Source organism: Triticum urartu, chromosome 2A, assembly GCF_056163025.1.
Source record: "Triticum urartu cultivar PI428250 chromosome 2A, HENAU_Tu73, whole genome shotgun sequence".
Lineage (NCBI taxonomy): Eukaryota > Viridiplantae > Streptophyta > Magnoliopsida > Poales > Poaceae > Triticum > Triticum urartu.
In genome coordinates, this window is record NC_141874.1 from 638991872 (window position 1) to 639008508 (window position 16637).

General features: G+C 46.9%; 2 protein-coding genes and 1 pseudogene across 2 annotated transcripts; all 3 read left to right on the top strand.

The window, feature by feature from the left end:
- The first annotated feature begins 789 nt into the window (after nucleotides 1–789).
- On the top strand, nucleotides 790–6184 carry LOC125539350 (protein RKD5). Its single transcript, XM_048702789.2, has 5 exons — nucleotides 790–936; nucleotides 1070–1346; nucleotides 1476–1675; nucleotides 5378–5601; nucleotides 5730–6184. The coding sequence occupies exons 1-5, from the start codon at nucleotides 858–860 to the stop codon at nucleotides 5961–5963; spliced, it is 1014 nt and encodes a 337-aa protein (XP_048558746.1). The 5' UTR covers nucleotides 790–857; the 3' UTR covers nucleotides 5964–6184.
- Nucleotides 6185–6984: 800 nt separating this feature from the next.
- On the top strand, nucleotides 6985–11885 carry LOC147986351 (uncharacterized; annotated as a pseudogene).
- Nucleotides 11886–13375: 1490 nt separating this feature from the next.
- On the top strand, nucleotides 13376–16210 carry RKD5 (RWP-RK domain-containing protein). The gene is made up of 5 exons (XM_048702791.2): nucleotides 13376–13672; nucleotides 13754–14030; nucleotides 14123–14328; nucleotides 15425–15648; nucleotides 15810–16210. Exons 1-5 carry the CDS (start codon nucleotides 13603–13605, stop codon nucleotides 16062–16064), a joined length of 1032 nt encoding a protein of 343 aa, XP_048558748.1. The 5' UTR covers nucleotides 13376–13602; the 3' UTR covers nucleotides 16065–16210.
- The last annotated feature ends 427 nt before the right edge of the window (nucleotides 16211–16637 follow it).

Below are 16637 nucleotides of genomic sequence, written 5' to 3' on the forward strand. Positions count from 1 at the left end.
CTCGGTTTCTCTCTCTTGGCGCTGTTTGGCAAACGTGGACGCCCCGCCGGTGGGTGTTTGTGCGGCAGCCATCTGTAACGGACGAACGGACGGACGGACGGACCCTCGCCCGCCCACGCCCGGCTTCCCTCCTGCTCCTGCATGTCGCGTGCGCTTTATGCCGTCGTCTCTCTCCCCCCGCGTCCCCCGATGACCCGCTGCCGCTGAGCTGACATGACCACACGGTCACACTAGACCCACCCTACTTTCCGCGTGAGACCGGCCGAGCATCCGCCAAAAAAGTCCAAGCGCCCAGAGACCGTTGCGAGGGCCGGCGTCACCGGAGGCCACAGCGTGCAGCTGGATTTTTTCACCCACTCATTCATCATTCACTCACACGGCAAAAAAACACATGTAGTTTTTCGGTAGCAAACAACTCCTTTTATTTATCTTGATGACAAGTATTACCGGCGGAGGGAGTAACACAAACTGGCTTCTTTTTTTGTTTGTTTATTCCTTGTTGAGCGGGACCCACACCACAGCGCCCGGAAATAGCCAGGAGGGTTTATGGGCTGTGACAGCACATTGGGGAGGAGGGTTTAAACCCACACTGACTTCTTCTTCATTTTTTTCTATTAAAATAAATAAAAGAAAAACATGCAAAATGCATCCAAAAACCGTAGCATCAGCGCATTTCGCCGGGGGGCCCTCGCCTCCCCTCCCTCCGTTCCGCCCAGGTTTGGAAATAACAACAAGAAACAAAACCCCTTCAGTTTCCCTTCTCCCAGACCCCCAACCCCCAGCCCCCGCCCCGCCCCGCCCCCAGCCAGCCGACCCCGACCCCGACCCCGAGCTCGCCCCCCAGATCCTCCCGGCCCATGGAAGCCCCCGCCGCCGCTGCCGCCGCCGCCTCCACCCTCTCCGCGCTCGCCGTCTTCGTCAGCACCGTTGACCGCGGTCGGCCCACGCCCCCACTCTCCCTCTCAATCGTTTTATTTTCCACCTCTTCTCCTCCGCCTCCTCGCGGGCTGTGGCGGCGCGCGACGTTTGTGAGTGTGTCCGTGTGTGTGACATTCCTCTGCCCATGCAGGTGCCGTGAGGAGCGCGCACGGCTACCGGGTCGCCGGCAAGGGAGGGGGCTGCGGCTGGGAGAGGTGGGTGGAGCGGGAGTTCGCCTTCACCCCCACCTCGGCCCGCGAGGTCCCGCTCCCAGCCGACGCGCTGCGCCTGCTCCCGGCGGATTGGCGCGGCCGCCCCGTCTACCGCGAGGGCCAGATTGCCGGGCCCTGGCGCTGCATCCTGGCATTCGATTTCGTCGCCGCCGTCGCCCCGCCGTCCGTGCCGCCGCCCGTGCTCTGCCCCTTCAGGTACGATCACGCGCAGCTCAATGCGGCGCCGATTCCTCGATGTCCACAAGTTTCCGCTTCTTCCCCCAACCTAATGTGCGAGTGCCATTGCCACTGAATGCTGAAAACTTCGTTTATTTTCCTTTTCAGGAACCCGAGGCTCATGTGTGTGCCTTCCCTGTACAACGACCTGACAAAGGTGTTCCAGTTTCAGAAAGTTGAAGAAAAGGTTCCAGGGCTCGTTCAGTGCGATTCAGATGAGAAATTGACCACTTCGGATGCAAAGGACAGAGTTTCTGTTAAGCAAGAGGCGGGGTCTGATACCGATGAGCCACCCCAATTTGGTGAAGGTGACTGCGTCTCTTCCACTGTGGTTTCGAAATCTATCAAATGTAAACCAGAATCTGGTACTTGTGCAAGAGTTTTTAATTAACGCTGCCGTTAGTGTGAAGTGGATGTTCCACCAGGGGTTTAGGGGTTTGGGCAATGCCAAATTGAGAGGAAGATCTCTATTTAGTGAATGGGTCAGACTGGTAGAGCAGAGTTAGGAATATGGCATATGATCTTTGTGTAAGACCCATGCATCCTATCCTCCTAGCATGACAATGGGCGGACTAGATAGCTACCCCTTCCCTGAAAAAGCAATACATTGGGCTATCTCCTGATTAATCTATCTATTAGTATGTTCTTATATAACGATAGTGGAGCAACGCCTTAGATTTATCAATCAGAGAATATTGGCTGAGGTTTATAGAAACTTGACAAGCCATGATTGAACAGCTTTGGTTACCACCCAAAAATAAGAGTCCTGATTGAATTGGAATAGGAAATCATCATGGAACAAGTAAACCAACAAAGAGAATAAAATTATCCAATCGCAGAGCTCAGCAAATCGATCGGAGAACTAGAGTAAGAAGGGCTTCCGGTGCTTGTAAATGAACAGCGAGATAAATTGGGAGACGTCAATAAAATTTCCAAAAGGAAGGAAGTGAAGGCAGAGGGTCACTATATTGCAAGCTAAATCATAGAAATAAACGAATGACTCATGACAAGATCAATACGAGCCACGTGAAGGGTCCCCTTCATTGGTAGCATCCAGTTGGAGCTGGCTTATAGTACAACAAAATCAGATAAAATGGGAGCTTGGTAAATGTGTGTTCTCTTAGTTAAAGAAATCCTTAATAACTAAAGAAGATTTGAGTAATAAATTTTGATAACCTAAGAAATAGTATAGTAGTGTCAGAATCATAAAAAACTTCAATCAAGTTTTCTCAAAATGTGTTTCAATACAATTAGCTTATTTGGAATGTTTGGATGTCAAATACAGTCACATGAAGGAGGAAAAGAGAAAGAGAGAAGATTAATCTGTTGATAAGAATAAAACATAATGTCGGACATGTGAACCGTACATGGATCAACCGCACAATACAAGGGACACCACACCAGTTAATATTATGTGGATAGACAGCTTGTTCTGAGAAAATGAAAAGGTAAACAGGTTGATAGACCAATAGCATAACAATGATGTAGGGCATATAAATTTAGTAAGATGGTTGTAGCTATGTTTAGTAAGTCCATTGTATACAATGTACCATTAAGAATATTTATATGGGTTTTTAAACACTGATTGTACTTCCGTTGTCATATACATATACATATTCGTTGTGCCATCTGTAACCTCCAGGGAAACTAAGTTTATCTAAATGAGAACATCTAGTTCAAACTTCTCACAACTGATTTGGAGCCTTATCTTCGCTATTTTGGAAAAATAAAGAGTGAAAATAGTCTACAGTGGGATATTTTAACCCGATCCCCAACAGATAATAGATTATGCTGTGATAGTAAGTCTTCTCTCTCTCATATGCCAACAAACATGGGAAAAGGTGCTTCGGTATATGGTGGACTTAACAATTTCAAACCTCGTATAATATTCTGCGTTGACTTTGAAACCCTACTTGTTTGCAGAAGTCTCAAATCACAGATACATTTTTGCAATTTAGTGTAAGTATCCTTCTGGTTACTGATTAGGAAGTTACAAGTGAAGTGAAGGTTTGGGTTAAGTCGCATGTGATTGACAAGGCCGAGGCGCTTCTTTGGTCAATGGCTTGTCCAACTGGGCTTACCCTGTTTTTCCACATGAGCCTCCTTAGTTTCTGTGGGTTGTGTGGGTTGGTTGTAATTGCCTCCCTGAGGCATGTACAAATCTTGTATCTATAAATTCAGGAAGTGGGCGTCAACCAGTTGGCTAGTGGTGCGCGCCCAGCCCGCCAGCCACGTTTGGGCCCTGTGTGCGGCAGCGTGAGTGTCTTGGCCATTCCATCTAAAAAGCCACAGTGGCTAGGCCCTGTTGGTTTTCTTTTTCTTTCTATAAATGCATCGAGGCATAAGCCCTTTGTTTTCTTTCTATAAATGCATCGAGGCGTAAGTCCTTCGTTTTGTCGGAGAAAAACAAAAGGTTTGCATTGAGCAAAAAAATGTGCAACTTTTTGTTTGTGCGATTAGTTGTTTGTGGCAATTGTTCATGTTATGTTGAAGTTGGAATCACATTTGAGCTATAAAATTTGACTCTATGAGTCTAACAACTAGTCTTGACTAGTCACGCGACTAGTTTAGTAGTCTCAATTTGATTGTCGACTAGGTTCTTTGTGTAGACTAGCTCTGTGAGTCGAGGGGTGGACCGACTAGTCGTGGGCTAGTCTAGACTAGTCGGCGTGTTTGAGTCGATCGACTCAATTTGATGGATAAGTAAGAAGCCCGCGGAAGGGGAAAATGGCAACCCTAGCTTTTCAATCTACCCCACAACGAGCCGCCTGTCCGCCTCACCTGGGATAAGGCCGCCGCCGCCACCCACTGACCCCCCGCCGCCGCCGCCGGCGGTGGCCAGGAGCATTCCGCTCCTCTTCCTCCGCTGGATCCGCCCCTCTGCTGTTGTACTCCTCCCTTGCTGTCCTCTGCTTTTGTGCTCCTCCCCTGGATCCGCCCCTCTGCTGCTGTGCTCCTCCTGGATCTGAAGGCGATGGCAAGCAAGGACTCCTCTGCTGTTGTAGCAAGTAATTTCTTCCTTCTCTCCTTCCCTTCTTGGGTTTGATTTCTCCCCTGTGGCCCTGGCCATTGGATATTACAATTGGCCCAGCCTCAGGTTCTTCATTCATTTCCAATGCATCAAATTTTTATTGTATATTGTACGGTACTATATAGTAGTATATGTAGCACTCAGGTGCTCCAACCCCCTATATGAGTATTAAATTTAAAAAACGAACCAGAAAAATTCAAAAAAAATCTGAAAATTTGGGATATCAAACCTGGGTGCCCAATCTACTCCCGTGTGAAGTTTGGTGAAAAAATATGAGGAAATGTATTCTCAGTAAAAAAGACGAAAAAAGTCCTATGTATAGGAACTGTTTGGATGGATCGTAGGTCAGACTGTATTTTCTTCGCCACGGATATGTTTTCTGGTATTTTTCACGAAACTTCACAGGGGAGTAGATTGGGCACCCAGGTTTGGTATCCCCAAATTCTAGGTTTTTTTATTTTTCCTGATATTTTTGAATTTAATATTCATATAGGGGGGTGGAGCACCCAGGAGCTCCTGTGTATTTTCCTATATACTACTCCCTATACTATGTACTTATGTATTAGTAGCCGAGTACTGTCGTTTGAGTACTACAGTACCATGGCTACTAGTCCGGCAGTAGTCTAGAGTAAGTCACGGTTGGTCTATGAGTCTCAACCTCGCTTGACTCATCGACTTGTAATTCTTGCTCGTGACATTTTAATTATTCTATCTAATTAAAAAGGGCACAATGGTGTGAAAATACTCTCCAGTAACCCAAGAAACTTACTGTTCCTTTTTATGGAACTTCTCGCCTATTTGTACTCCATTGCTTACTTTGTACTTCCCTGCTAGGAACTTAAATAGATTGAATAATTTTAAAATTACTGTACCTTCTGAAGTTATATCTTGTTTGTGCGGTTTCATGTCTGTATTTTACTATTGCTTATCTTTTTTTTTCTTCAGTATGCTGACTGTGATCTCAATCTGACCGATGCAGACCTTCTAGCACCAGCTGAGAAGCAGAGGCGAGCCCACCGGGAGTATATAGCTAGCATTACTCTAGAGGACATAACTCAGTACTTCCATCTTCCAATCAGAGAAGCATCCAGGACTCTGAAGATTGGACTCAGCATTCTGAAGAAGAAATGCCGGCAATATGGGATACCTCGCTGGCCTCACCGCAAACTCAAGTCCCTTGATTCGCTGATTCATGATCTTGAGGTAAATCTTACAGCAGCACCCCCTGTTCCTCTTGACTTAATCAGGCAGTATTAGATGTAGTCTGCAGCGGTGTGATGTAGTGCTGACCTGCTGACACCAACACATCACATACTTTGCCACTTGTACAGTTTGTGATTGACGACGAAACAGAAAGAGACGGCGTGAAGCAGGAGGATCACATGCAGGATGAGAAGGAGAATCAAGATGCAATCGAGGCGCTTGCTAAGCGGAAGAGGATGCTGGAGACTGAGAAGGCGACCATCCAGCAAAAGCCGACCCTGGACCTGATGGCCGAAACCAAGCAGTTCAGGCAGTATGTTTTCAAGAGGAAATACAGGGCAAAAACCCTAGTGAGCGAGTAGATTCTCCGTCAATGTTTTAGACTAGACAATCAGCTGTCGTGCCATTTGTAACTAGTAGAGAACTCCTTGGACAGATACCAAAGATGGCCAAAGCTATCCGGTTAAGTTAGCCTGGTGTCAACAGACGGTGACTGAGGCGTGTTGTACCACCAGTATCTTGAACTATGCTTAAGCTCCTCTTCGCAGACCCTGTTGTGGTATAATGGTGTTGCTGGTGCTCCTGTGTTTCCTGATGGTTTTGCTTTCTGGCTGCTATGGCAGACTGACCCGAAATTTAGTTTTGAGCATGGCAAAGAGGCTGTGGTTGGAGCTTCACTGCCAAGTTCGGGGTAAACACCAAAAGGTCTTGAGATCTTCTAAGCCTGTTGTTAGCATCAGGCTATCTGAAGATCCACCGTTTGCTATTATTCGTGTTAGATCGTAACAGAGTGAACAATAAAATATACCATCATACAGATAAAAGAATGGTACCCACCGAATTTACAATTGATAGTTGATATTGAGACGGCATATTTTGGAGAGACTCCAGATTACAGAGAAATGTTGCCGGACATCTCTGAAACACTCTCTGAAGAAAAACGAAACAGAGGAATTTGTGCAGCGCAAAAATTCTGCTGCTTTTTTGTTCTTCTTCCCCTTTTATTCAGTGATCCTAAATCGTGCCACAAAGCTCACAACAAACTACATTGTGCCCATGCCATCCCACGAACGAAGTCGTGCAGCAGGCCTACTACCTATTCATGCGGAGCACGCAACGAATCGTGCCCTTGTGCGCCTAACAGAAACTAACTGAAAACTAAAAAGCATTGACAAAAAAGACACCTATCAATTTTAGGCGCGCCGCGGTGCCAATCTTCGAGCACAACTATTGGAAGCGATTGCGCCCAAGTGGCTTGGTCAGGATGTCCGCCTTCTGCTTACGGAACGGATGAACTCGACCACCATCGTTTTTCAAGTAAGTTTCTCCTTTTTCATCATCTCCATCATAGCAAATAACATCAGAGGTTCAAGCAGCTAGCCCATGGGAGCTGGAGATCCTGACGCGACGGATCTACTTCGAGGCTACCGAATCAGAGCGCACCGGGATGCCGAGGTGCCCACCTACGCTGCTGATAGAGATGATGAATTAGGCAAAGCAGGAGGTGAGATCCGAAGATCCGAGACGCAAGGGGAGATGGGAGTGCATCGTGGGCATTCTGCCCACCAACGCGCTACCACCTCCGGATCCATGGATCCCGCATCTTATCTGTTGCCGGAGTTGGCTCGTTGTATGCTTTCATGTGGCACCCTAGATGACCCCAAGAGGAGGGGTTGTGCAGTGGTATTGGATCCCTCACCTGCGAATCTGGGTAGGCAAGAGGGGAGTGGTGCACACAGATCACTTGATGTTGCTCCTCCTGGTGGCTAACTTTGGGCATTACAAGATTTGGAGGATGATGATGATTTCACTGAAGAGGAGATTGAGCAGGAGAACTGTACTCCATATCTTGTCACTTTGGGAGATGCTCTGATTCGTGCATAGAATCATTCCGGGAAGAAACAGTTGAAGAAGAACAAAGCGAGGATGGATGTCATTACGAGTTGCTTGAGGTGTAAATATTCTCAATCCCTGGGAAAATTGTTATCACCGAATTTCAGGTATGTGAACACTACGCCATGTCGCTTGCGTGATCCTATTCCATTTTCGCACTCAAATTCGATGGGAGATTCTAGTTCCTGGTTTCAAATTGTCCCTGGGAAGCCTGAGGAGGTAGGAGACGACCCTGAGCCCATATGGTTGCCTACGAGATGAGATGGTCGAGTGCGTTCTCCGACATCACCAGACTAACCGGAGTGATGCTCACCACTCGATCTCTGACACATAGAGAAGGGGATTCATGCAATGATATTTTTTTTGTGGGAGGAATTTCTTGTCTCAGTTCGCACTTTGGGCCGCACTAGGCCTGACAAAAGGACTATGGGCTCAAAGCCTGGTGGGGGAAAAGTAGTCTCGGAATGGCATGTGGAAGGGAGATGTGGTATTTCACCATCTCTTAACCCTAACTCGCATCTGAGCTCCTTGTTTTCCCATCTTTGGTGTTGTTCCTCCTCCCTTTCTAGGGTTCAGGGTAGCTCGAATGTTGATATGGGAGATGGATACATACCCGGGTGTGGGGGTGGAGGTAGAAGTGATGGAGGTGGAGGTGGAGGAAGAGGGAACACAAATTTCAACCGCAACTATCAACAAGGGTAGTTCGATCAGAACCAACAGTACCAATCTCGGCCGCCGACAAGCAATCACCAAGGTACCAACTTCCAGAACATTGAGTACCCGTGTCGGGACTCCAATTATAATGAGTGGCCTTTGATGGGGGAATCCAGGAGCAAGAAATCAGTACCAACATAGGCCGCCTTTTCAGAACAAGAATACCTCATGCATCTACTTCTGATCAGAAACAACATGTAGCTAATCCGGTGCATATTGTGTCGAGTGGTGTTAATAACCAAGGAGGGGGAGGTAGTGGTGATGCGGACATTCGGTCAAAAAAAGCCATTTTTGTTGGGGCAGTCTTATTGGGAGGTTCAGCGGCTCCTAGGGCATAGGGGGGAAAGATTCTTGCAGGAGAGAAGATTATCTGTCATAGATGTGGTGTTAAGGGGCATAGTTCCAAAGGCTATGAAGCAAAAGTGAAGTGCGTGGTTTGCAATAAGGAAACTCATATACATGATTTCTGTGTCTGGTTACATCAAAGGAAACATGTACCTACACTTGTTGGATTTGGAGGTGAAGGGCTTGGTTGCTTTGTGGCAGTACATGCATAGGAATTGGGTGCATCAGAGAAAAATGAGGCAGTTGTCTTGGTTAGGCTAAGGGGTGGGTGTGATCTTGGTATAGATGTTGATATGCTTATCAAGAGCCTGGCTAAGACCTATCTCTGGAGATTCGATTGGAAGGCAAAAATAGTATATGATGTGGCCTTTTTAGTCAATTTTCCTTCTGCTGTTAGAATAAGTGAAGTCGGTGTTTATGATTGGGTGCCTTTGAAAGGAGGAAATGCCATTATTAATGTTAAGTTGTAGAATGATGACTCTTTGGTTGTTGGCAGGTTATCTAAGAATGGTTTACTCAAGAGGTGGATACCTTGCAGGGATCATGTCCGGTCAGACTTAAGGTTGTTGTAGTGGACCATCACAAAATTCCAAGATGGACCAAGCTCACTACTCCAAGTCTCATGGTTTACAAAATTTTCTTTGAAACTGGAGATGGTTTTGGATGAGGGATGGTCTAAAAGTGAAGATGGGCAGTCACAAGGATATGAAGATTGGGTGGATTTCCAGCATAACGAGGAGTCTAGCAGAGACTCAAAAAGAGCTAAAACTAGTAATGATGAAGTGGTATCAAGCCACATTTGTGCAAGTACAAGAACCAAAATGGCCTTGGAGCAAAGGGCTACTGACTTAAAAGAACAAGATGAGGTTGATCTTCTTTTGTACCAATCAAAAAACTATTGTTGTCAAAAATACTGAGAAGAATCCTGTTTCTGACTCTGTTTCTGTAAATGGAGGTGAAAATTCAGGTATGTGGATGCTGAAAAAGTCCAAATATCTTATCAGATCCAGAAGGAGAAGGTTCCCAATCTATGAGCTTGGGGGCTAACTTGGGAATTCAACAAGATGTAAAACAAATAGAGATGGTCAGCAAAGAAGGGGATAACAATAAAACCGAGGAGATTAGGGGAAAAGGCTTAGTGGCATGATTGCATCCAAAAATCAAGATGATATACCTATTCTAGACAGGGTCATGTCTTTGGCAAGACATGTCTGGTTTTAGAGGGGGTGGAGTGAATGCAAACATCTCTCACTTTGAGGATGTTGCAAAAAACTATGTTGCGAAGGAAGAGGAAAAAAGAAATCCTAGTGATCAATTTTTTTGTAAGTAATAATGCCAAGAGGGCTTGTTTGGAATTGTAGGGAGACTGGAGATGCTGAGAAAAGAAAATTTAATAAGGAACAAATTAAATTGGATAGTCAGGATTTTGTGGGTATACAAGAAACCATGAAACAATAATTTTAACCACTGGAGTTATTGGTTTTAAGTGGTCAAGACAACTTTGATTGGACTTTTCTACCTCCAGAGGTAGATCTGGTGGTATTTTGGTGGGAATTAGTAACAACACTCTAGTTAAGGATAATCATGGATTTGGGGATATTATGTTAAGTTGATTGTTAAAAATGTTGTAGATGGTTTTTGTTGGGGTCTGGTCATTGTTTATGGTGATGCCCAACCAATTGGGAAATCAGTTTTTTTGGTTGACCTGCTGCATTTGCTAAAAAAACTCCGATAGACCTTTATTAATTGCTGGTGACTTTAACATGATAATGAAATCTGGTGATACAAAGAAGCTTGGAGGTTATAATAAAATGGAGTGTTCTTTTCAATTTAATAATCCCCTTAGGGGAAATGATGGAATTATGTTTAGTTGGTAGAAAGTACACCTGATCTAATAATCATGAGAACCCCACTTATGCATTATTGGACAAGGTTTGATTTCTCCATCATGGGAGGGGAAATCCAATCTAGTTCATGTCAATGCTCTGACTGGGGAGTTGCTTTACCACACTACTCTCCTCATATCATCAGGGAAACTTACAGAAAAAACAATATGTTTTCAAATTTGAAAACGTTTGGTTTCAGAGGCCCGCCTTGGATGATGTGGTGAGGAAAGTGTGGTATAAACATTACCCTGGTTCTTCCTTAATAGAGAAATGACATGTTAGATCTAGAGCTCTTAGGAAGGTTCTAAAAGGATGGAACTGGAATGTTGAAGTTGTCTATAGGAGACATAAGAAATCTTATTGAGGAAATTGATATGCCAGATAAATTAGAAGAGATTAGTTGTTTAAATTCTACTTACATACTTCATAAACAGAACTGTCCAAATGTTTTGAGAATTATTCTTAAATAAGAAGGAATAAAGTGGCTGCAAAGATCTCATGAAAAGGAATTGTTCGAAGGAGACACAAATTCCAAATACTACCATGTTAAGGCAAATGACTGGTAAAATCCACATCCTCGCTTCACTTGTGGATAATCCTTCGCTGCACTTTTACTTGCTTTGCATGTTTGTTAGCTTGCTATCTAGTTTTTTTTGCCTAGCATACCTTGTTTTGTTCTTCCTTGCCATATAGGTTGTACTCACCCAGTTGCATATCTAGAGAATCTACTTTATCTACATTACCTAAATTGGAAGATAAGCTTAAAATCTGCAGTCTCCTATCACCCCCTCTAGCCGACTTCTCAGTCCTTTCAGGGGCAGACGTAGTTGTGGCCTCACCACTCATCCCACATGGTGACAATCCTAGAGCACCTTGAGGTTGGAGGAGTCGGCAAGGGGCGCGTCCACACCATGGCGATTGACTGTAACCGCAAGGGACATGAGCGAGCCCGTGGAAGATGCAGTGGGATCGACACGCCCACTGCGCGTCTGTGGTTGTGTGCCTGCCTATTGAGGAAGGTTGGTGAAGGCATGACCCCCAGTTCTTTCTGAAGTAATGCAAGAGAGCACACCGTGTCCAATTCTGAAGGCGTTGCACTCTCATGACTGCTCAGATGTCCGCACATAGTTGATGCCAAAATTGGGTGCACATAAGAAGATTAAAATGATGCCCAACCAAATCTAGCTAAGTTTTTCACGCATATTGCAACGAAATATAAGCAACGCAAGAAAAAACTCAGGGACCCATATGCATCCACAACGCTTCCTGAATAGCAAACATCTGATATTACTACTCGCAAAGAGTCTGCCAGAGACGTAGATTTTCGTGAGTATTGACGAAAAGCAATGGAGGATGTGCCTGCCTAATTCTGTCAAGTAACAGACTCATGTGCGTGAAGGTTGAAAGAATATGAGTTGAGGGCGAGGGAACGAACTAACCTTTGGCCCGAGCAGCATCGATGTAAGCAAGGACACCAAAGCCACCCCTGGTAGATGTGCAACGTCTTGGTCCATAGAGCAGGGAGCCATGGGCACGTTGTGGCCGGTGTCGAAGAGGACTCGAGAGTCTCGACTGTGGGGGCGTGACGACATCAACCCTCACCTCCTCACCTGATGAAGTTGTTGTAGATGTCGAGCGCCCTTGGTGGAGTGTGGCCGCCACCATGCGGAGGTCCGCCACACGCTTCTCGAGATTGAGGCATCATGCCACCAAGTCGTCGATCTTGGAGGACCGACTCTTGACGAGATTCGTGTTGGAACGCTGATTGGTGCGCATCTCGTCGAGGGATGTGTTGAGCTTCTCGAGGTACTCCTTGGACGAGGGTTCAATGGCTTTGATTTGGTTGTGGACTTGGCGAAGACGGCGAGCCTATACAAAGTGAGCCAGTAGAGGGTGGCGTGTGATTTCTGATAGGATGTTAAGATACAGATGTAGGTCCTCGATAGAACGATCTCACTGATGGATATAGCTTGGGAAATAAGGTCTTAATCGCAAGGAAGAACACGGGATATGGATGAATAAAAGGCGCAGGTGCCAAAGCCATGGTCCGCTAGACGCCCTCCTTTCCGTGATGTAGTGTATAAGCGACAACGTAGGTGAGCTGGCTACGCAAACCCGCTTGGGCCCTTGGTGCTTTCGATTTTGTTGATGGTGACGACTTGGTCGTGGGGTCGGTGGTTCGCGGCCACTGGATGGTAGGCTGCGTTTGCCAAGGACGCTGACACGGTCCCACGGATAAAAAATACTGCAAGTGGTAGTAAGCAATTGTGATTTTTTTTTTAAGATTTGACCACCTAAGAAGGGAGATGCTGAAATTTACACGAAGATGTCAGTTAGGAGCGTCAAACAGTTGGTAAATAAATGAACACTGCTATGCACACGATGACTCCACGCACGATCCACCCACGACAACGTTCCTACACCATTCGATTACCTAGTTTGTTTAATCTGTGTGGCTTGTCATCCCGTCGGGCACAATTATCGTACGTTAGCAATCGTGTGCAGGGCACTTCCGTAAACAAATTTCGAAACGGTTCGCGCACCTGTAGCGCGATACTTCTGCGTACGCCCGGGTCATCTCTTGCATGTCTCACACACCTTTTCGAGTGATACGGTACTAGAAACTGACCGCGCAGGCGAGTGAGATGCGGGTTCTCCGCATGAGACCAGCAAGCATTGGAGAAGCAGGACAGGAGGCCGGCCCTCTTTTCACACACCGGCAACCCTGGACTTGGCCGTGCCGTGGCAGCAACAACACGGGGAGCTGATCAACGCGAGGTGGTGCCCGCTGGCACCGTGAATTCCACTGGAAACGGCGGTGCACGGAAAGGAGCGCGCATGACAACAGGGATAACGCTGGAACCCACGCCGCTGCAGCTCCGGAAACGGAAGCCTTTTACGCGCTGCGGCTGGCTGCATCTGGCGGAGTGCGCGCACTGCAAGCTTCCAAAAATGAATTCGATCGAGCCGGACGAACGCCCAGCTACAATCGTTGTTTGAATCGCAGCAGCATCACGCGGCGGCAGGCCAGCCCACCTTCCTCCTTGTCGCCGCCCGCTTCATTCACCCCGCTCCCGCCGGTGCGCGCCGCCCCCCTCCAGTTTCCCACCCAACCAATCTCGGCTCTCCCCCCCTCCCCCGCCCCGGAGGCCAGATTGCTTCCATGGACGCCGCCGCCGCCGCCGTCACCACCCTCTCCGCGCTCGCCGTCTTCGCCAGCACGCTCCACCAAGGTCGGCCCCTCGATCGTTCTCCTCCCGCTCGCGTCGCACGGCGTTTTTGTGTGTGACGTACGGCTTTTTTTTCCTTCGCAGGCGCCGTGCGGAGCGTGCACGGGTACAGGGTCGTCGCGATGGGAGGGAGGTGCGCGTGGGACCGGTGGGTGGAGCGGGAGTTCGCCTTCTCCCCCACCTCCTGCCGCGAGGTCCCGCTCCCCGCCGCCGCGCCGCGGATACTCCCGGTCGAGTGGCGCGGCCGCCCGGCGTACCGCGAGGGCCAGGTGCTGGGCGCCTGGCGCTGCGTCCTGGCCTTCGATTCCATCGCCGCCGTGCCGCTGCCGCCCACGCCTCCCCCGATGCTCTGCCCCTTCCGGTAGTAGTACACACGATTCTTCCCGTGACAACTCGCTGGCTGATTGCGAATTGAGGGCTGACAGCGTCGTTTCTTGTCTGTCTTGTCATCAGGAACCCGGGGCTGGTGTGCGTGCCTTCGCTGTACAACGACCTGTACATGGTGTATCAGTTTCAGAAATTTCAACAGGCCCCGGAGCTCGTCAAACGTGATTCGGATGAGAAATCGACCCGTTTGGAAGCAGAGGATAAAACTTCTGATGTCGAAGTTAAAGAAGAGTCAGGGTCTGATTCTGATGAGGATCCCCAATCTGGTGAAGGTGATTGCGTCTCCTCCATATTCTCACCTGCAAAATCTAACAACTGTAGATGCTGTCACTAGTGTTGTTCTCACTGTCGTTAGTGTGAGGTGGATGTTGAATCAGGGGTTTGGGTGTGCGGCCAAGGCAAACTGAGAGATTGGTCTTTACATACTGACAAAGGAGAATGAGTTGGTTGAAAGTGTGGATGTTGAAACAGAGCTTTGGGTGTGGGAGTCAGGAATATGAATATTGTTTAAGACCAATGCATCCTAGTATGCACCTAGCATGACCATTGCTAGCCACATAGCTCCCTTCCTGAATAACAATGGGCCATCTGCTAATTGATTAGTATTATGTGGATATACCACATGTTCAGATTTTTTTTTTCAGGGTGACAGATGCATAACAGTTCTTTGGGACAGATAAATTTGATAAGATGGTTATAGCTAGCCTTAACAAGTTCATGGTGTATACTGTGTACAAACTGATTCCTTTATATGGGATCTTTTTGGACACCAATTTTACTTATGTTGTCATACATAATACTGTATTAAACTAAGTTTATGTTATTGGGACATATCTATTTCAAATTTCACACGACTATTTTGCATCAACTTTGAAACCCTACCTTCTTGTTTGCAGAAGTTTCAAACTGCAAATACCTTGCTTGCAACTTAGTCTAAATATCCTGCTGGTACCAAATAGGAAGTTAAAAATGAGGTGAAGCAAGTACAAAATGAAACTTATTTGTTTGTGATGTTACTTTTTAAGGCAATTGTTGATCTCATGCAGATTTTGGAATCATATTTGAGCTATTAGATGGACTCTTGGCATCTGAATAACCGCAACTAAAAATGATTCAAGGGAATGACTTGCAGTTGCTTCTCATGGAACTTCTTGTGTGTCTGTTCTCTGTTGCTTACTACTTCGTGCTCTCCCTGCCAAGAACTTAAATACTCGTATATATGGACAATTTCAATAATTTTGAAAAGTATCGTACCTTCTGAAATCTGAAGTCCTATTCTGCCTGTGTTGTTTCATTTGTCTTCATCGCCGTGATGTTTTTCATTTCGTCTTCAGTATGCTGATCCCAATCTACATATGTCGGATGCAGAACTTCCAGCACATGTTGAGAGACGCCGGAGAGCCAAGAAGCAGCACATAGCTAGCATCACTCTAGCTGACATAGCCCCGTACTTCCATCTTCCAATCAGAGAAGCATCCAGGGCTCTGAAGATCGGAGTCAGCATACTGAAGCAGAAATGCAGGCAATACGGGATACCCCGCTGGCCTCACAGGAAGATCAAGTCCCTCGATTCACTGATTAGTGATCTGGAGGTAAATCTGGCAGCACCCTCTCTCCCTCTCTGCTTGATCATTCATCTCTGTTCGTAAACATAGCCGTGCAACATTTGGCTGTAGTCTGCAGCAGTGGATCATGTAGTGCCGACCTGTTGACACCAACACAACACATTCTTTTTTTGTGTCCATTGTTACAGTTTGTGATGGACGACACAGATGGAGATGTTGTGCAGAAGGAGACTCGCAGGCAGAGGGAGAAGGAGAGGGAGAAGGAGAAGGAGAAGGAGAAGCAGGAGGCGATCCAAGCGCTGGCTAAGCGGAAGCGGTTGCTGGAGAGCGAGAAGGAGATCATCCAGCAGAAGCCTGCCCTGGACCTGATGGCTGAAACCAAGCTGTTTAGGGAGGACGTTTTCAAGAGGAGATACAGAGCTAAAAGATTGCCCGGTCAATGATTTCTTTTGCTATCCTTTCTGAGGCTTGACTCTCATGTCATGTGTAAGTGTAACTAGTGCTCATTCTTTGGACAGCAAGGAGCTGGTTCTCAGAGTTATATTACCAGAGATGGTCAAAGCTATCTACCGCCAGTGTCTCAGAGTTATGCTTGGTGTTGTTTCAGTAAGTGATAATAGTATAATACTAGTAGATGATTACTGGTGCATCTGTTGCCTCCTGTCTCCTGATGGTTGGCGCCCTGGCCGTTCCGGCAGACTGAACTAAGTGGAATTCAGTATGAACATTGAGGTGAACTAACTGGAATTCAGTCTGAACATTGAGGATAGAGGAACTCCACTGTCAAGTTCAGAGTTACAGACGAAAATGTCTTATAAATCTTGTAGTTGGAAGTTCCAGGCAGCCGCGGTGAGAAGCGCCCATCATGCATGTTCAGACTGGCGTGGCTAGCTCGAAAACCCACCTGTACCACCGTAAGTTCACGGGAAAACTCTTGACCAGTTTCGTCCTGATAATCGCAACCACCCACCGGTCCCGTTAACACCTCAAGGTTTTGAGAAGATTCGCCATTCGCT